A 22202-nucleotide genomic window follows, 5' to 3' on the forward strand; every position below is an offset into this window, starting at 1 on the left:
TCCACTACATCTCAGATGCAATATTGTACTTTTACTCCACTAGATTTATCTACAAACTTTGGTTACTAGTTATTTGGAGATTTTAAACATACATTAACCACTTAAGCTCTATATGCATTTCGGCAATTTTAAAATAGACGATCTGACCTTGTAGATCTGCTATTTTCAATATATTTTTATACATTTGAAAACTTGACATGATGATATTCTGCATAATTTCTACTTAAAGTGCAAGGCCACTTTCGTAGAGGTTTGGGTTGTGTAGTTACCTTGCCATGATATAACTCCAAATGTGGACAAGAAAACAAAAATAATTGCTCCAGTGATTAGAAGTTGATAAATCAAAATATGCACACCTCTCAAAATCACATTTTTAGTACGTAAACATATTTTAAGGATCAATCCATCCATTTATCCGGATTGGATAAATGGAAATAGCATAAATATTATACGTTTCCAATAACAACTCATTTTGTCAACATTAAATGCCATTAACAATAAAGATAATTTAATGTTTGTGTTGGCACCGTTTGTTTTACATCACCATTACATCACCTACCGTAATCAACATGAGATATATATATATATATATATATATTCAATTATTTTGGGGGCCCACTTGGAAGTTGCAACACAATCACGCTCCACCAGCGGTCCGTAGCCCACAGGTTGAGAACCCCCCCTGGGCTTTACAAGCTATTCATTATGAATCAGAACACTAATGATCTTGGGGGGGCTAATCATGGCCTGCATCCTCCATAGACTTTATACAGAGTTCTCTGTGTCATTAAGATAGGGATGCCCAGGGAAACGAATCAGCATGCCATCACGTGGGCTTTTAGTGGTGTTGCCTCAATGTGACACTGCTCGGAAAATGCTCGCTAAGTGCCAGTGTGGGAGGCTTTTAATGAGCCCTGCAGTCAAGACTTGATTTGATCCCCAGGAATAGCTTGACAATGGCTATAACGCTCATTGGGAATAGATCAGAGCGTGTCCAAATGGGCTGTGTGGCGAAAAGAGAGACTCAGAGGCTTTTATGGAAGCAGAATGGGCTTGTGGTGCAGTGTGCTGCGTTGTGGTAATTGATTTCCGTTCACAGCGTGCTTGCAAGTGCGCGCGGGTGCGCGCATGCGTGCGTGTGTGTGTGTGTGTGTGTGTGTGTGTGTGTGTGTGTGTGTGTGTGTGTGTGTGTGTGTGTGTGTGTGTGTGTGTGTGTGTGTACAATAGATGTGTGTGTCTTGTTGCGTGTGTTTGACTTCATGTGGGTAATCAGGTTTGTGTGGCAGTGTGAGTTCAGGCCCCTCAAGCAGAGAGAGAGAGGACAGAGAGCAGAGGATGACGGGGGGAGAGAGAGGACAGGAGAGCAGAGGATGACGAAAAACCAAATTATAAAACAGCAAAAGGAAAACTACCTGACACATTGGAAGGAAGCAACACAAAAGCAGAGTAAACTAGAATGTTATCTGGCCCTAAACAGAGAATACGCAGTGGCAGAATACAGTACCTGAGCACCGTGACCGACCCAAAACAAAGAAAAATCTTAACTATAGGTACAGACTCAGTGAGGGTCTTCTTAAATAATTTGTACCTTGATCTCTTATGTATGTTGATTTCATGTATTGTATTTAGACTATTTTATGTTATCTATCTATCTATCTATCTATCTATCTATCTATCTATCTATCTATCTATCTATCTATCTATCTATCTATCTATCTATCTATCTATCTATCTATCTATCTATCTATCTATCTATCTATCTATCCATGTTCATTCAGCAAAGAGTGAACTAGCCTGTTTAGATCTGTTAAACCTGTACGTTGGTATACTTTTATTACCCGGGACAGCCATCGCCATCGGTGACACTTTCCATGTTGCTACAATAATGTATATAGCGAGAAATGGCGTGGCATTATATCAAAAAGGATGATTGATTAAAAAAGGTTATTACGGTATGTCTGTATCCGAAATTACAGGTGGAAAACTTTAGTGAAACTTGCATTGTGACAAATTACTTTCTCTGGGTTACATCTTCTGATAGTTGTGCTTGAATGTTGACATGAAATAATAATCCTGTTTAGTGTTTCATTAGCGCGATCGGGACAAAGTAGGACAGCTTGTTGTCACACATCTGATCATGAAGAGTGAAGACACGTGAAATAATTGGCTACCACGATAAAGATGCCATGGATTTGACAGTAATGTCACTGTTGTTATGCAACACGGAAGAAGCACAGACTCGAAACCGTTTAAAAACCACTGGGACGTGACATCACTGACGAGTCCTTGGTATTGGTATCTTGCGACCGAGTCAACTTCTATCTGCTGGAAGTCAAATCAATTGTATTTATTCAGCACATTTACAAACAACAGCAGTTTGACCCAAAGTGCTTTAAAAACAACAGCAGTTGACCCAAAGTGCTTTCCAGAACACACATTAATAGTGCAATTAGTAAAGACAATAGCAATAGTAAAAACATAGCTCAATAATGAAACAGGCTAAACAAAACAAAATTACAACAAAAACAGCAAACAACAACATGTAAAAAACCTCAAGCCAGACTAAAAAGATGGGTTTTCAATTTGGATTTAAAAGTCTCAAGGGTTGGGGCTAGCCTTAATGTGAAAAGGAATATCATTCCAGCAGCTACAGAGAAAGACCGATCCCCTCTGGTTTTTAGGTTTGACGGAGGAACTGCGAGGAGTTTGAGAGTGGAGGATCTGATAGCTCTAGTTGCAGGGGGCACTGTTATGAGGTCGGCCACATATGAGGGATGAGAGATTTGAAAACAAAGAGGGTTATATTCAAAACTGAATTTCCGGCCCACATTGCGTACCGGTGTTAGGACCGGCTCTGGTCCGCGTACCGGTGGTAGGACCGGCTCTGGTCCGCGTACCAGTGGTAGGACCGGCTCTGGTCCGCGTACCGGTGGTTGGGACCCTCTGCTTGACACCACTGTTGCTTTGAAGCGGCTGAGGTCTCCAGCCTGCTGTTCATGTCCAGTGATTTCATCAGCATCTGCTCTACTGTGATTCCTTTCCCGGTTTTCCACCTGAGAGAGATCTCCTATCTGCTCCTAGAGCCGCTTTGCAAATGTCATCTGGGCATTTCTGGTTGTTGGCCTCGCCGGCGCATTTGCATTCGCATCTACTATTCCCACATCTCCGTGCACAGATTGCGTTGGCCGCATGCCATGGGGTGTCCATATCGTTTTCATGTTGCCATTTGGAAAGCCGTGTTTCTTCTAAGTAGTATTGGCATAAAAATATACTTACCAAAAGTACTCATTATGCAATATGTGCCATTTCCATGACAGTTTTACAAGTCATTCTATGAAAACGCGGACAAAAAAGAAAGATGAATTCCTCTTGCTACACCCAGTGTGCTTGTTAAGTTAAAATATTGATGAGTCTTCCTTTTTTTACACACAGATCAACCTGCATTTTTGCAATTGATAACCCTATACAGCATCTTATTTTTAAGCAAAAGTTATCAAAACAAAATATTTTATATTACATAACATTACATTACATTACGTGTGGATAACTGATCACTTTTAATAACATATGAGATAAATCGATTTTACATTAGCCTTTTTATTTATATTAGAGTTATATACAACAGGATAGTAACAGTGTTAACAGTAACAGGGTTGACTTAACATTGGATAGTAACAGGGCTGACAACAGCATAGTAACAGGGTTTACGGTAACAGAGTTGATGAAAAATGCTAAAGCCATTGCTACAGTAGCTGTGTGGTGCATGTAAATGACACCACATGGGCATGCATTCATCAGGTGCCTATAAGGTGTCTATGTGTAACTTTTCTTTTAATTAAACAAATTAACAACAAACTCATTTTAAACAGGGTAATAGGGTTAATGTCAAACATTATAAAACTCAAAGAAAATTAATTCAAAGAACTGGCTAACTTTTTGCCAGCAAGTTCATGAAAGTGATGATGTCACTTCCTGGAAAGGATGGGCTTTTGGAACATCCCATTACCTCTGAAGGGGTGTTTTCTTTTAACAGTAACAGGGAGGACACAACTAAAATATAGTTTACCCAATTTTAAACAAATTAAAAATAAAACCTTTTCAAGAGTCATGAAAAGAAACTTGAGGCTTTATATGAGATATAGATGTTTTTTTAAGATTCTTAAAGAAATGTGGGCTCAATATCTAGTCAAAGTTGAACAATCATACAGAGGGATAGGTAAGGCAAAGCTCTCTGTCTACCGAGCAATCTTCCTTCCTACTCTCACCTATGGTCATGAGGTGTGATGTTGTAGATTAAAACAAGCGGCCGAAATGAGTTTTCTCTGACGGGTGGCTGGCATCTCCCTTAGAGAGAGGATGAGAAGTTCACTCACGTGAGAGACTCGGAGAGACTAAATATAATATATCATGTTAATCTACAAAGTAACTATAGTAACAAAGGTTTTCAAATAATTGTCACAATTACACATAATCGTCTAATCACAATTATTTGAGGTAATCACAATCAGAAATTATATCTGAAAATAGTTTGTGCCAGGGATAAGCTCACAAGTTGTGAGTTTGTAGATTTCCACATTTTTCAACTATGCCATATAATTGGGATTATCTCAAATAATTGTGATTTTACGATTATGTAATAATTGTGACAGGCCTATAGTGTGTGTGTGTGTGTGTGTGTGTGTGTGTGTGTGTGTGTGTGTGTGTGTGTGTGTGTGCGTGCGTGCGTGCGTGCGTGCGTGCGTGCGTGCGTGCGTGCGTGCGTGCGTGCGTGCGTGCGTGCGTCTAGCCGTGCACGTGCGCACATGTGTGTGCGTGGTATGCTGTTTGCTTCAAGAACCAAGTGAAGTTGATTCAATCAAGTCCTTTCACAAGGTCCATTAGCGCTGTGTTAAAAGCCACTATTTTGAATGGGATGTGACTGAATGCCAGCTCGCTGCTATCATTGATCAACATAGAGTACTATTTACAGCTCTCTCTGACAAACAAGCATTAATTAAGACTGAGCCATCACCACGCCATTCATGAATTCAAGTCTACTTAGCCTCTTTATTTCTTTGGGTATCGGGTGGAAACCTTGTATGTCCATTTTAAATTGTGACAATAGATGATGTACAAGCTCACAGTGAGTATGATGAAGTAGGGCAGGGGTTCTCAACCCGTGAATCACTGCTGACCCGCCAACTGGAGAGTGTTGTGGTTAAGGGTCGGAATAACACTTTAAAAGAAGGTTTTTGGACGACCTGATGACCTCTCTTCCAGGCCAAGGCTTTATCCATTACAGACGGATTATAACCGCATATTTGATCTTTGAACTTTTGATGTCTTTGGTTTTTTCCAAAGGACCTGCACTGCCAAGGACAACCAAAATAAGTGGGGTTCACCTGCGGAGCAGCGAATTGCATGTCAATCCAACCGGTAGTTTACTTTGTGGATGTCTTGTTTGGGGAGCAGACTGTGGAGTTTTCATGCCAGCTGGCATATTGCTAGATTTAAATTTAAATACCAGGCTGCTCTCTGAAGTTTGCACATTTCAACATCAAGGCATGTTGGTAAAGGAGACAGGTGTAATATGCTTGCTCGTCACTGTAGATAATGCAATCAGGAATTACACAGCAGGGGGCTGGTGGATGCTCCCTGGGCCCAGCCCCCCCCTGCTAATATAAAATGATATTGCTCTTTCCACAAAAGGAATGATTTGTGCTGACAGTCAGCAACAGATGAAATGAGCAGACTGTTATCTGTGTTCGATCACTGGTGGTTGTGTTGGCTCCTGTGAGCTGTGTTAATCACTTAAGCACTATCCAATAGCAAAAATAGCCGATCTGCAAACTCACTTTGTGCCACGCTGCGAGCTTGTACATCTGCTATTTTTCAAACATTATGAAGAACAATTTATTTTAAATAATTTGGAATTCTTTAACATTAATCTTCCCTGGCACAAAACCTTTTCAGATGGGGGTCCTTGGCCAAATACATTGGTTTGAGAACCACTGATTCCTGTTTCCTTTTAAAACAAGCCTTTGCTTTGATGTAGCGAACGTCACCTGGTTCCATGACTGTTCCGTGATACAATTAACAGTTATCGGTTGCCGCCCCTAAAGTGTCCTCTCCAAAGCATGAATGGTGAACGAAATGCGAAATGCCCCCACTTTCCTTTCCATTCCGTAACCAAAGGCAGCATTCAGGAGAATTGCCTTTTTCCGAACTCTCGTAAACTTTAACGCAGAATTTTGTGTAAAGAATTTGTCCTATGTGTGATAATCCATGTCGTACACCCGCCTCTTCAGTAGCTAAAGAGTGCGGGGTCGCGCCCTGAAAATAGCCGATCTACAAGCTCTCAACAAGGTCACAATGCGTTGCGCTGTATATCCGCTATTTTTGCTATGTTTTGCTAAAAGTGCCCTTTAAGGGAATTTCAGCCCCTGCCTCACTAACATTCTCTGCACATCCCTGCTAAAGGTAGCTCTTCACCAAACAGACTACTACAGGTTACTTTCTTCCTTGTTCGTCCATCAGAGTTGATGATGACCATGGCACGTCTCAATTTGTTGACTTTTGGTGAGTGCGCAAATGACTGAAAAGACCAATTTGAACCCGGAATACCCTGTGGTACACAGGACAGGTCAGAGAGGATGCAGAGCCCTGAGGTTACTACAGATTGGCAGAGTGGCAGTCGAATGAAGTCGGGAGAGCAGTCGGTTGGAAGCCGACACTGATAGACGGCTACTATGGTGCTAAAAGTGATGTGTTTTGTCCCCACAAAATGTCCGCAACACAAACATTTGCCATCGACAATGAAAGGAGAAATTAGGTCAAATGTCCGCCAAATATGATGTAAATTTGTGGCAACAGGCATTCTGATTGGCCAGTATGAGATGATGCATGATGATGTACGATGATAAGAGCGCCCCTCACTTCACACTGGTGTGATTTTTGAGGGGCACTAGCCCCTCCTATATACAGCTTTAATGTTTGTCTTTCAACGATGCTTGTTTAAGAAAACGCCATAGACAATAAAGATAAATGTAATGTTTGTTTTGAGGACTAACAAACATTAGCACCTGTTACAAACATTATGTTGTAATTGATGTTGTAAGATGATAAGAGCGCCCCTCACTTCACACGGGTGTGATTTTTTAACCCACTTTAGCCCACTGCTATCCGACAGTCATAAGCAAGCAGCTTGCAGTTTTCGACGCTTTCAACAGCAGATTTCCGGCGCTTTCCAACACCTACCGCCACTGACGGCGGTGCGGTGGAGAGCTACCTTTAGTGTTGGATGGAGAGGGGAAGCCACAGGCCTGTTGCTAGGTCTCCCCAGCCAGCACAGAACCATGGGCTCCGAATACTAAGACAATAATAATATAGGCCCTATATTATTATTGTCTTAGAATTCGGTACATGTATAGCTTGTGTTTACCCCCTTAGCTCCAGAGCAGAGCCAGTAAAATGAGACAACATGAAGATTCTGGGGCTTAATTCCCTTTAATTATTCCCTGTTTGGCCATGCATATCTTTATACGTTTAAATATCCAGCTGCCTGACACATTACTGCAATTACACAGTACATCTACTGTGTGTGTGTGTGTGTGTGTGTGTGTGTGTGTGTGTGTGTGTGTGTGTGTGTGTGTGTGTGTGTGCGTGTGCGTCTGCGTGTGCGTTGGAGATAAAAAAAATATTCATTTCATCAGCGTAATTAGTGAAATGCATGATGTGTCTCTACAGCAGCCCAAAGGCCTTACTTAATTTTAACCTCAATTACAGCAGCTTTTAGGCAGCATGCGAGCTGTTAGTGGAGAAGTATACGTTATGTATGCATTATTATCATACAGTAGTAGTCGGGAAGAAGTATGTCCCAAACTGTTAATTCTAAGGAAATGGGGAAATGCTTTTCTTTGGTTAAATATATTGGCTACTGGTGGGCCGTGTCACTCTCACTTAGACATAACCATAAATAAACCCGATATACCCATATACTGTATAGGCAGGTCACTATGACTCATGCATAACTATAAACAAACCAGATATGCAGATGATCTAGTGTTCTGCCTGGTTGGTGAAGCATCAGTATTGTTCGGCAGAGAGAAACCTTGTATCTTCACATTTCAACTTGTTCTGTTTTTCACATTCCTACTTCGTACAAGACCGTCAAGCCAAGTATAGAAAATATACAATATATGTTAATTATGTTTTCAGGAAATGGAACGAGAGTTTTCAGAAATGGGGGTATTTCTGAAATATTTCGTTCCATCTCGTCACTTCTCGTGAAAACATAACTGTTTTGGACATATGGGTTTCCACCCGACGGCGAGGATTTATGGTTGTTGTTTGTGTTTTGCTGAGGCGGGCATGCGTGCGTGATCCGCCACTGATGTGCCTCTCTCTCTCTCTCTCTCTCTCAGATCATGTGGTGTGTGAAGAGGAGTTTAAGTACGCCATGCTGGCTCTCAACTGTGTGTGTCCAGCCACCTCCACCCTGATCACCCTATTGATCCACTCCTCCAGGGGACAGTGAGTACACAACCAGGCCTGACTTATGCTTTGGCAGTAATTTACACAGAACAGAAAAAATATATATCCATCCATCCTTCAACCGCTTATCCGTAGTCGGGTCGCGGGGGCAACAGCTCCACCAGAGTGCTCCAGACTTCCCTCTCCAGAGCAACATTAGTGACTTCCTCCTGGGGGATTCCGAGACGTTCCAAGGCCAGTGAGTCCATGTGTTTCCTCCAACTGCGCTTTGGTCTGCCACGGGGTCTCCTCCCAGTCGGACGTGCGTCGAGGACCTCCCTAGGGAGGCGCCCGAGAGGCATCCTAACTAGATGCCCGAACCACCTCAGCTAACTCCTTTCCAGGCGAAGGAGCAGCGGTTCTACTCAGAGTCTCTCTCGTGTGACTGGACTTCTCACCCTATCTCTAAGGGAGATGCCAGCCACCCGTCGAAAATATATATACTGTAAACAAATTGTACAGTGAAAGTCTGGTAGCGGAAAATAGAGGAAAATCTTGTCAGACGGAAATGGGCCTGACCTCTGTGGGAAATGGTGTTGTGATCCAAAGAATCCAGAGAAAAAGGAATGTCAATTGTATGCCGTACGGTTCAAGAATTATAGGCCAAAACTGAAATTGGCCTGTTATAGCATGGGGCCAATTTGAAACATTTGGGGCAGAGTTTCTTCCTTGGCCTAGTGAGTGTGCATGCACAGTTTCACGCCGATTGGCCCGACGGTGCCGGAGATTTGCTGTTTACAGCCGACCGGCACATATTCACAGGGGCGAAAACATAATAGTAAATGGTGTATTTATATAGCACTTTTATCCAAAGCGCTTTACATAGATTCTGCATTACATTCACGCATTCGTACACCAATGGCGGAGGATACCATGCAATAGGCACCAATCTGCACATCGGGAGAAATTAGGAGTTCAGAGTCTTGCTCAAGGACACCGGGATTGAACTGAGAACCTTGTGGTTCCCAACGGCCACTCTACCGGCCACTCTATCCCCTGAACCACTGCCGCTTCCATAATCCCTAGTCTTCAGCCGTTCGGTCCACCTGGCGGGGATAATAAACCTAAAGAGCTAAATCTAAATACTGTGTACAGAACGGAATCCTCAATCCTGCTGGGAGAGACAGTACTATGAACAGGGAATTAATTTGTTACCACAAATCACTTGTTAGTTGTGGAGTGTAAAGGTCCCACGGAAATCTATAAACGGGCTTTGTTCCAATCCTCAAGAGGTCCTTAAGCGCCAGCTGGACTCTTGTGAGCCTTGGCATGCACTGGCATGTGCCAATGTTTGTCACTCTCCAACCCTTCTGTCCGTGGAGTGACATTAAACTCGCCCGGCTGGCACACTGCAGCCTGCCCACCCACCCACCCACGGTCACACTCTCCACGGCCCAGGGCCTGTTCACACCTACTGGCCACCAGTGGTGGCCAGTAGGTGTGATGTTTGACTTAAGTAAAAGTGTCAGTACTGCAATGTAGAAGTAGCCTACTCTGTAGCCTACTCTGTAAAAGTCTGGAATAAAACATGTAATTGAGTAAAAGTACAAAAGTAAAATAACTTTTTATACAAAAATATTTTGAAAATAGCTTGTAGATCGGCTATTTTCAAGTGGCTGAAATGTATAGGCTATAAGGCTGAAGTGGTTACTGTATGTTTTGTAATATTAATCAAAATCTACAGTACATAGTAATTATTAACTACGTTTTCAAATAAATCTAGTGGAGTAAAAGTACAATATTTGTAGTCAGTCCCGGCAGAGTAGTTCCGGAGCAACGGATTGTGTGGCCTTGCTCATTCCCTGATGGACTGATCGAGGGTAGCTACTGGGACGTAAGTCGGGATTTGATCGACCCCGGCTGGGTCGCCTGAGTGAGGGGTATGATGTTGGTAGACCCGAAACCCCGTTGACCTCAGGTGCATCCATGCGATGTATTTTTAGTTATTGGATCTGAGATGTAGTGGAGTAGAAGTAAAATGAACAGTAAATTAACGTAGATACTTTCCACCACTGCTGGCCACCACGTAGTGGCCAGTAACCTAGTATTGCATTTAAAGGACCTCTTCACCCATTTTCAGCCTATCTTCATAATAACCTCACTCATAATAAAACGTTTCTGGCTACTCACTCTGTGTCTCAGAGGAGGGCTTTGGACAGTTCAGAAACCTGCCTACCAGTGACATCATCCACTAGGATTCCAAGCTAATAAAATAGAAGTGAGGACTAAATTATGAATATAGGTTGACAGTGGCCAAAGTGGTCCTTACAATCTTGAGGTACATTTGCTTTACTTTAGCATTTCATTTTTGTATACTTCTCCACCACATCTCAGAGGCAAATCTAGTACTTGTTTATATTTTACACTACAATTATTTGACAGATTTAGTAAGCTGCATTGCAGTTTATATTATCATTACAAAATCGAACCACCCAGGCTCCATTTTATAATTTGGCTATTCGAAAAATGGCTGATCTATACAAGCTTGTAGGTCAGCTATTTTTCGAACAGATTTGACACATTTTAGTACTTTTACTTTGGTATTGTCAGTATATTTTGATGCCAATACTTCCCACCCGCCCATGGTCACATTCTCACCACAACCCACACCTGTTCACACCTTACTGGCCGCCACATATTGAACCATATTGAACCATATTGTCGCTGTGGGGGGAAACCATGTATGTCCAAAATGGTTCCCTTCTTATTAGTATATAAATATTTTTTTAATGAAGTAGTGAAGAAATAGTCTATCTACTGTACAGGCTCACATGTGAGGCGTTGTGTGAGCTTGTAGATCAGTTATATTTCACTACTCTCTCTCTCTCTCTCTCTCTCTCTCTCTCTCTCTCTCTCTCTCTCTAATATATATATGGAAGATACAAGGTTTCTGCCTGACGGAAACAATATCAATCTTCCATGTCCACCTTTGACGTGTGACATTGTACTTTTTAATGACTATATATTCTCCAGCCTGAGGACATGTGACAAGTGGCCTTGCAGCATGTGTCTGTGACTCTGTGCGCTGCTGATTGACGTATTGATCAGCAGAAACAGACGTCAGCAGCCGTTACCACAGCAGCCTTGAGAGGAAATGACTATGGCTGTGTGTGTGTGGGCCACTCATAGATGTGTAGATACCAGTGTGTGGGCCACTCATAATGTAGATGTGTAGATACCAGCAACTGTGTGGAAAGTAACTACATACATTTACTGTACTTCGGTACAATTTTGAGGTATTTATTTTTGAGGGGCGCTATAGCCCCTCATATGTCCAGCTTTGAGGGTTTGTGTAAACACAAACATTGTTTTGCTGCCACCACCACCTATGACTAGTTTGAGTGTTTGTGTAAACACAAACATTGTGTAAACACAAACATTGAAGACAAAAGTGAGGATGCAAATTGTGATTGGCCAGAATGAGATGATGTATAATGATAAGAGCGCCCCTCACTTCACACAGGTGTGCTTTTTACTTTACCGGTTTCCAATTTTCTATTTTTGAGGGGTGCAAGCCTCTCCTGTGCCCAGCTTTGTGTGTTTGTGTGTACCGCATTTGTGATTATTTCATTGGCTGAGTTTGTGTTTGTGTGTACCAAATTGAGATGATTTGATTGGCTGAGCACGGAATGGGATGTATGATGAATCTGATGCATGATGATGTATGACGATAATAGCGCCTCTCACTTCACACTTTGTTACCGTCCACAAACTTCGTCTTAAACAAACATTAAATTCCCGTTGACAATGAATGGAGAATTTTTACGTCACAGTGTCTGAGCAAATAGGTATAGTGTCTATTTTTGACGCATTGTGAGCTTGTAGATCTGCTATTTTCAAAGGATTTTAATACATTTTATACATTTGAAAACTTGTGAAATGGGACCTTCTGCATAATGATTATTTACTTTTGGTACTTTAAGTATATTTTGATGCCAATACTTTTGTTCTCTCAAGTAGCCTACATACATTTTTATACCGAACTTGTACTTGTAACAGCTACTTCTTCCATCATTGACTGCTGCTATTCACTGGAGCCACATGTCAGCACGTCTGTCCTTATCTATGTGCCTTGTTGTATGTCATTGTATGCTTTTCTATGGACCATGAGTCTGCAATAAAGACATTCATTAATTAATTAATTAATTAATTAATTAATTAATTAATTAATTAATTAATTACTTAATTCATTCATTCATTCATTCATTCATTCTCCATCAATGCAGTCTCATCATAACTTGCAGAATTTTCATTAATTGGTTAAAAATACATTTTATTCACAGAAATGTAATAATTAAACGTAATAATAATCAAAGTCACTAGTAAGTTTAACTAAAGTTTTCCAATCATTTTAGTGAAGTACAAATACATATAAAAGTATTGAAAGTTGGAAACGCCCCAGTAAAGTAAAATATACCTAAAATTGTACTTAGGTATATGTACTTGAGTAAATGCACTTAGTTACTTTCCACCACTGTGTAATGTGTATATTACATTATGTACAGTGGCATTTGTTTTCAGCCCCCCTGTGGCCAATCAGTCCCTATTAACCTTTTTCTGTCTCAGGGAGAGCGGAGCATGTTCGGCTGACCAATGGCAGCGCACCTACCGGCGCTGCTCAGCCAATGAGGTGCATCACATACGTCTGGAGGAGAGCAAGTTCTTCGGGGAGTACCAGGGGAAGAGTTTCACCTTCGCCTCCTTCCACGCACATAAGAAGTAAGGCCATTTTGATTTTAGTTTTAATCATAGTCTTTTGAATAGTTTTCATTTAGTTTTAGTCACATTTTAGTCACCTGGAAATTGGAATGTTTTGGTGTTAGTCTAGTTTTAGTCGACTAAACATCGTAAGATTTTAGTCGACTAAAGCTACAGTTGATTTTGTCGACTAAAATGTGTTTTGGCGGGCCTGACGCAGTTGTAATGGCTGATTTTACATTTGCTGAAAATAGCAGATCTACAAGCTGCAGCGCGACGCGTTGTGAGCTGGTAGATCTGCTATTTTCAGCATGCAACCAATTGTAGGTCTTAGTTTTAGTCATCATAGCTTAGTTTTCATTTAGTTTCCATTTAGTCAGTGAAAAAAGGTAGTTGACGAACATTTTTCGTCTTAGTTTTAGTCGACAAAATCAATACTGCGTCGTACATGAACCACTTGTCAACCTGGCATCCCTGGTTTTACATGAACCACTTGTCAACCTGGCATCCCTGGTTTTACATGAACCACTTGCCAACCTGGCATCCCTGGTTTTACATGAACCACTTGCCAACCTGGCATCCCTGGTTTTACATGAACCACTTGTCAACCTGGCATCCCTGGTTTTACATGAACCACTTGTCAACGTGGCATCCCTGGTTTTACATGAACCACTTGCCAACCTGGCATCCCTGGTTTTTGAATGAAGAAAATGCCAGCACTCAATATATGTCCTTTTTTCACATGATTTTATTTACCTCTGAAGAAGAGTTCCCATAGAGATTTACAAAAATATTTATATCAATTATTTTAAGCCTAGAATCAAGCCATCCAGGATCCTGGTGAATCATGACCATAAAACATTTGATTCTATGAAAATGAAAACTGCATTTATTAAATGTAGTATATCATATAATTAAATATTCAAAAGTGAATGGCCAAAAGTGAAAACCACGCCCACTGCTATGCCCTATTATAGGCAAAGCTTTTCCAAAGCTTTTCCATTAATAGCAGAAATAGCCGATCTGCAATCTTACAACGTGTCGCATTGCAATGCATCGTGTGCTTTTAGATCATCTATTTTTGCTATTCACCATACAACAAAGCATATCGTTGCTGGCAGGCAGAAACCTTTTATCTCCATATTTAATCCAACTTTTTGTTTTCTTCGTAAAATAATGCCCCTTCTTGATGGTATTGCAGTGTAACACAAAAGCATAAAAACTAGCAGACTGACAAGCTAGAAAAACAGTCTGTTCTTAGCCTGCTATTTTCGCTATTTTCGAATTTGAATCCTTAAAGGTAACTTTTTTTGTTTTGTCTGTCTGTTTGTTTGTTACGGTTAGTTCTTAACCATAACAAAGTTGCATACACATGCATTGCAGAGGGCCATTACAACAATTTTATTTAACAGCAGTGCAAAATCAGTAGTCACTCATCTGTGCTGGGAACAAAAGAAAAAACAATTTAGCCTCCCCCCTATTTTCACATTCATGCACTGCATTTCAATAACCTGTTTTTGATAAAAAATGGCAGTGTAGCCAAATGCAACCACATGAGAAAATGTCTCCACAAAGATTTGAATTAGAATAAAAAAATAAAGAAAATAGCCTTTCTTTCATATCTTGAGAATGAAACAACACAAGGAACAAGCAGTTCCCGAAATAGCCTAGTATCTGCAGGTGCATTTCAATGTACAAATAGCCTAGTATCTACAGGTGCATTTCAATGTACAAATAGCCTAGTATCTGCAGGTGCATTTCAATGTACAAATAGCCTAGTATCTGCAGGTGCATTTCAATGTACAAATAGCCTAGTATCTGCAGGTGCATTTCAATGTACAAATAGCCTAGTATCTGCAGGTGCATTTCAATGTACAAATAGCCTAGTATCTGCAGGTGCATTTCAATGTACAAATAGCCTAGTATCTACAGGTGCATTTCAATGTACAAATAGCCTAGTATCTACAGGTGCATTTCAATGTACAAATAGCCTAGTATCTACAGGTGCATTTCAATGTACAAATAGCCTAGTATCTGCAGGTTCATTTCAATGTACAAATAGCCTAGTATCTACAGGTGCATTTCAATGTACAAATAGCCTAGTATCTGCAGGTGCATTTCAATGTACAAATAGCCTAGTATCTGCAGGTGCATTTCAATGTACAAATAGCCTAGTATCTGCAGGTGCATTTCAATGTACAAATAGCCTAGTATCTACAGGTGCATTTCAATGTACAAATAGCCTAGTATCTGCAGGTGCATTTCAATGTACAAATAGCCTAGTATCTGCAGGTGCATTTCAATGTACAAATAGCCTAGTATCTGCAGGTGCATTTCAATGTACAAATAGCCTAGTATCTGCAGGTGCATTTCAATGTACAAATAGCCTAGTATCTACAGGTGCATTTCAATGTACAAATAGCCTAGTATCTGCAGGTGCATTTCAATGTACAAATAGCCTAGTATCTGCAGGTGCATTTCAATGTACAAATAGCCTAGTATCTACAGGTGCATTTCAATGTACAGTATGAATTTCACATGGCTATACCCGCAGGGCATGAATAATACATTTTTTACAAAGGAAGCCAAGTACAAATCTTCCCTCGTTGAACATGATTTAAAAGCTTTTTCTTTTACATAGGAACATTCGACGAAAATAGCAGATCTACCAGCTCACAATGTAGAAGCTTGTAAGCTCACAAGCTTGTATATCTATTTTCTGCGAAAGATGCTTGATGTAAAGGGGACAAAAGAGCAGACCAAGTACAGAGCCTAAGGTCAAATTTACTAAAGCCCCTTTCTCATAATACAATATGTACATTGGAACATGTCCGGGTGAATCACAATTGAATCACTTATTGTCGGGTGTTGTGCATGCAACATACATATAGCATGCAACAGGACAGGAGAATGTCTGTGTCGAATGCGTTCACACATCAAGGTAAATAGCTCATTTGATAAGATGTGTGGGTAGTAGACGCACACATTAGCTATACCCCCACGCACATGAATACTTTTTACTTCCTTCCACAGAACATGACGGACACATTGAATTGCTTGACATGCGGTCGGTCTCCCGCTGATGCACCACCAGGCAAAACGTAGTTACTTCCTTACTTTGTCCCAACCTGTCTGTGTGCTTTGTGTCTCCACGCACGTGCGCGGCTCTGGCAGGTACGGCGTGTGTCTAATCGGCGTGCGGCGCCTGGACACCACCAACATCCTGCTGAACCCGGGGCCCTGCCACATCATGGGCGGCTCCGACATCTGCTTCTACATCAACATCTCCAAGGAGGAGAACTCAGCGTTCGTCCGGGGCCACAGGGGGGACCCGTCGTCGTCATCGTCGCGGGGCGGCCCCCATGGGGGGGGAGGCGCCCGGGGGAGGCAGCAGACCATCTACCACGGCCTCACCCGCCTGCCGGTCCACAGCATCATCGCCAGCATGGGTCAGTGGTGGCCAAATCATTTTGTCACTATAATGACATTTCTGTTATTGCATGGCGATTAATGGTGATTTCAATAATTGTCTCCACCAGGCCGAAGGCATGGGGAGAGAGTATGTTTTGCACTCCGTCCGTGTGTGTGTGTGTGTGTGTGTGTGTCCGTCCTTCCGTCCGTCTGTTACCAGCTAATCTCCGGCACCGTTAACCCGGTCGATGCCAAACTTTGCACACACACTCCCTGGATGCCAACAATGAACCTCTGCCCCACATTTTCCAGAACGGCCTGTTATAGCGCCACCATGAGGCAGCTTTTCACATGTTTTACCTACAACTGCACCGATCTGCGTGAAATGTTGCATGCACACTCCCTAGAGGCCAAGGACAAACCTTTGACCTGCATTTTCCGCATCTGCCTTTTATAGCGCCACCAGGAGGCCGACTTTTGTAAAACAATTTTTTTGATATTACTCCAGATCAATCACGGAAGCCTTGGTAACCAGGCTTTTATTTTCGTTCGCATTCGGCTTAAAAAGAAAAGCCCCCCCCCCCCAACAAAACCTAATAGAATTCAGATTTATTTCTCAAGATTCATTTTATTTTGTCGATGTTTAAACACCACCACTGGCTGGCTGCCAGCGGTATTGCAGCTGTTCGTACTCCAAACAGACAGACAAACATACAGACATACGCACGCGGCCAGTCATTGGAGCGGTTAGGCACCGCTCAAAAAGTGCATGTAAGAAATGTTTTCTTGAACATTATTGTTAGTGTATAGTGTAGTACATTGGGTATAGTGTAGTACATTTTGAATTCCGGACTTAGTATTAGTCCTAGAGTATTTCTGCATTGATACTTTTACTTTAAAACTGAACCAAGGTGAATGTGATCATTGTGAATCCAGGCACGGTGGCCATAGACCTGCAGGACTCCAGCGACAGCAGCCCAGAGGGCCAGGACCCCGGCGGCATGGGGGGAGGGGGCGGTGGGCCCGGAGGCGGGGGCGGGGGCATGGGCGGAGGGGGCAGAGGCACCCGGAGCGGCTCCAGGACCACCAACGAGGCGGGGGGCGTGCCCAACACCCTGGCGCTGCCCGCCATGGGCGACTCGTCAGAGGACCGGCGGCACAGCATTGCGCCCGTGCTGGAGCTGGTGGACGGGGTCAGCAACCCCACCTTTGACCTGCTGGGAGACCAGTCCGAGGACGAGGCCGAGGACGAGTGCAAGGAGGACAGCGACCGGGACGAGAGGGGCGGCCACTGGTGGGGCGGACACCAAGAGTGAGTTACACACCAAGGTTTATTTAGTTATAGAGGGCCCACTGGTGGGGCGGACACCAAGAGTGAGTTACACACCAAGGTTTATTTAGTTATAGAGGGCCCACTGGTGGGGCGGACACCAAGAGTGAGTTACACACCAAGGTTTATTTAGTTATAGAGGGCCCACTGGTGGGGCGGACACCAAGAGTGAGTTACACACCAAGGTTTATTTAGTTATAGAGTGCCCACTGGTGGGGCGGACACCAAGAGTGAGTTACACACCAAGGTTTATTTAGTTATAGAGGGCCCACTGGTGGGGCGGACACCAAGAGTGAGTTACACACCAAGGTTTATTTAGTTATAGAGGGCCCACTGGTGGGGCGGACACCAAGAGTGAGTTACACACCAAGGTTTATAGAGGGCACCACTGGTGGGGCGGACACCAAGAGTGAGTTACACACCAAGGTTTATTTAGTTATAGAGGGCCCACTGGTGCGGCGGACACCAAGAGTGACTTACCATACCGAGGGTTTTGTTACAATACTTAGGATTGTTTGTTACGGACCACAATATTAAAATTAACCCATTAAGACCTGGAATGCATCTGTGTCACTTCTAACTACTTTAAACAATTTTTTTATACTTTTATCTATTTGTGAAAAATAGTGAAAATGTGTGCAAATCTTTGAATATATTATATTCTTTCACAACGAACGTTTTAACTCAATTATTTGCTTCTGAGGGGTCCCTGGTTCAACATATTTTCAGATGGGGGTCAGACGGCCAGATACATATATTTGGGGTCCATGAAAGCGTTTGCGCACCACTGATATATAGAAACATTTTTCAGAAAACTGTTAGTGTTTAGAAGACATTTGTAGAATCAGTCTGAATGGGGTAAAGATAGTAGAAGGACAGCGACGGAGACGAGAGTGCCCATTGGTGGGGCGGACACTAAGGTCTCCTTTTACACCAGAACCACACCAAGGTTTATTTAGTTATAGAGGGCCCATTGGTGGGGCGGACACTAAGGTCTCCTTTTACACCAGAACCACACCAAGGTTTATTTAGTTATAGAGGGCCCATTGGTGGGGCGGACACTAAGGTCTCCTTTTACACCAGAACCACACCAAGGTTTATTTAGTTATAGAGGGCCCATTGGTGGGGCGGACACTAAGGTCTCCTTTTACACCAGAACCACACCAAGGTTTATTTAGTTATAGAGGGCCCATTGGTGGAGCGGACACTAAGGTCTCCTTTTACACCAGAACCACACCAAGGTTTATTTAGTTATAGAGGGCCCATTGGTGGAGCGGACACTAAGGTCTCCTTTTACACAAGAACCACACCAAGGTTTATTTAGTTATAGAGGGCCCATTGGTGGGGCGGACACTAAGGTCTCCTTTTACACAAGAACCACACCAAGGTTTATTTAGTTATAGAGGGCCCATTGGTGGGGCGGACACTAAGGTCTCCTTTACACGAGAACCACACCAAGGTTTATTTAGTTATAGAGGGCCCATTGGTGGGGCGGACACTAAGGTCTCCTTTTACACCAGAACCACACCAAGGTTTATTTAGTTATAGAGGGCCCATTGGTGGGGCGGACACTAAGGTCTCCTTTTACACCAGAACCACACCAAGGTTTATTTAGTTATAGAGGGCCCATTGGTGGGGCGGACACTAAGGTCTCCTTTTACACCAGAACGGCAAAATAAAGTATTGCTTGGGGGGTGAAAACAACAACAAAGTGAAAACACCTTCCAGAGTGGAAATCATTGAAAATGCAATTTCCCCCCGTCTCCATGTAAACAGGCAAAACTGTGAATCTGCAAAACAACACATATGTTTATTATTGTACATTGATGAAGTTGGAGTTCCTAGAATGAGCAAGCGCTCCCTCCTCGCCTACAAAGCGCCACTCATCCTACAAATGTAGACTAGCGATGGTGAATGTAAAACCATGATGTAAACAAAAAGCCTTGTGATAGGCGGCAGCAGCGTTTATGTAATGTAAAATATAATCATCCCATCATCAATCATCATCTGCCTGCCTGCCTCTGGCCCACCTGTCAGCCTGTCACTCGGTGCTGTTAGAAAGCAGGCAGAGACAGCGCCCCTCCGGTGTGGTCTGTGTGGGGACAGGGACAGATGAAAGGGGGGAGCTATACTGCTCAGGGCAGTATAGACGAATTCAGAAACGCCAACATATTTCCTGTAGGCGGAGACGACATATCTGCGGTGTAAACAGCCAGGTCTTCTACTACATTGAATGGTAGAGTGACTGATGTTAGTCTGCTCAAACGTTACTCTTTTACCTGGTTTTTACTAACACTAACTTTACAAAGATGCCCAGAACATTGGGATGAACCTGTGTAGTTTATGGCTACAGTAGAGGCAACATTCAACTAGCGTAATGGTTGAGACGAAGCAGTGAAAGGTCCTGAAAGATACACAAGTAAGACGCGCAAACGCGGGAAGCGAACGCAGCTCGTAAATTGCAAAAACAACAATTAGAATAAATTACGTAATTTTTTAAGGTTTTTTTTAAGTTCTCTTTTTTTGTGTTTTTTAAGATTTTTTTTTTAGTTTAGTTTTTTTTAAGTTAAGTTTGTTTTTAAGTTAAGTTTTTTAAGTTTTTTTTAAGTTTTTCCTTTTTAAGTTTTTTTTTAAGTTAAGTTTTTTTTAAGTTAAGTTTTTTTTAAGTTAAGTTTTGTGTGTGTGTGCGTGCGTGTGTGTGTGTGTGTGCGTGCGTGCATGTGTGTGTGTGTTTTGTGTGTGATACAGCTGCGCCCTCTGGTGGTGGGCGGGTGGTGTTACAGCGTGACACACAGACACACAGACAGACAGACATGATCTGCTGGGTCTCATAGTAAATGCTCACTGCGTTCGCAATCACTGCATTCGCAATAACGTCAGTCTTACCCAATACCCAATCTTTCTGTGGTATGAATGAACACAAGGCTGCTGTACCTCATTCTAAGCATTTAAGTATGAGGTCTAAAGTACAGCAGCCTTGTGTTCATTCAGACTGAACCTTTGAAGGGTAACCCAGTGCTTGTGTGTTCATTTGGGTGTGTGTGTGTGTGTGTGTGTGTGTGTGTGTGTGTGTGTGTGTGTGTGTGTGTGTAGGTGGGTGAAGGGCTACCCTCTGAACTCTCCTTACATCGGCAGCTCCCCTGCTCTGTGCCACCTGCTGCAGGAGAAGATGCCTTTCTGCTGCCTGCGCATGGACAAGGTGTGTACTGTATGCTTTCTGCTGCCTGCGCATGGACAAGGTGTGTACTGTATGCTTTCTGCTGCCTGCGCATGGACATTTTTTTTTACTTAATATAGAAATACTCTGTTACAAGTAAAAGTCCGGAATTCAAAATGTACGAAAGTATTATTGGTATCAAAATGTACTTGGGATACAAATGGGTCCTGACCTCACTGTTTGGGAAACACTGCTGCAACTCATTGGTTGTCAAAGTGGGGTCCCCCAGTAAAATATGTTAATATAACGTCACACGCATTTTAACCACTTTATCCATATTTTATACTTTGGCTATTCAAAATTAGCAGATATACAAACCCTGCTATTTTGGAAACAACGTGAAAAGCTGTGCAAATCTTCTGAATATGAACAGAACGAAAATACATCGCATGGATGCAACTGGGACGTATCCTCAGTGATGTATCCCAAGGTCATCGGGGTTTCGGGTCTCGCGAACATCATACCCCTCACTCGGGTGACCCAGCCGGGGTGATCAAGTCCCGACTTACGTCCCAGTAGCTACCCTCGATCAGACCCACTAGGGAAAGACCACCAGGGCCACACAATCCGTTGGATCCACTCCGGAACTACTCTGCCGGGACTGGGAGGTACTATTCTGGCATGTGGAGGGACTAGGCTCTGTGGGTTGACTCCTGTCCGGGCCCCTCCTACGTCTCACCAAGTCCACTCCTGCTCTCACCAGGAGTACAGCTAGGACCTGTGCGTTGCACCAGACTCCCAGCACCAGACACTTCATTCAGGAGTGGTGGATTCTTGAGCCGCAATGGTTCTGCAGGCTCCACCGCTGGGCAACGGTAGTACTGCAGGCTCGAATGGCCCTCCTAAAGGCCTCACCGAAGGTTTTTGGGCTTCCTCCTCACGGAGGATGCAGGCTGGGGCGCTAACCCATACTGCTCCCGGGGTGCCGTCTACATTCCGGCTGTCACCCGTCTCTCCGGTGGTCACCAGACTATACCTGGTTGTCACATAGTCTATTCCTATGAGTCACTATAAATAGAATACCTCAGAACGAAT

The 22202-nt window shown here is 42.9% G+C and overlaps 1 protein-coding gene across 1 annotated transcript in view; it reads left to right on the top strand.

Moving 5' to 3' along the window:
• Positions 1-22202, top strand: part of kcnt2b (potassium sodium-activated channel subfamily T member 2b) — a gene marked incomplete at both ends in the record, with an annotated part of 108842 nt that overhangs the window by 72270 nt on the left and 14370 nt on the right. The window contains 5 exons of the mRNA XM_079521239.1: positions 8403-8511; positions 13078-13230; positions 16384-16658; positions 17557-17932; positions 21044-21149. Coding sequence (XP_079377365.1) covers positions 8403-8511; positions 13078-13230; positions 16384-16658; positions 17557-17932; positions 21044-21149 — 1019 coding nt within the window. The remainder of the gene's footprint in view (positions 1-8402; positions 8512-13077; positions 13231-16383; positions 16659-17556; positions 17933-21043; positions 21150-22202) is intronic.

This window comes from Electrona antarctica, assembly GCF_951216825.1.
Source record: "Electrona antarctica genome assembly, chromosome: 14".
In the NCBI taxonomy this organism is placed as follows: domain Eukaryota; kingdom Metazoa; phylum Chordata; class Actinopteri; order Myctophiformes; family Myctophidae; genus Electrona; species Electrona antarctica.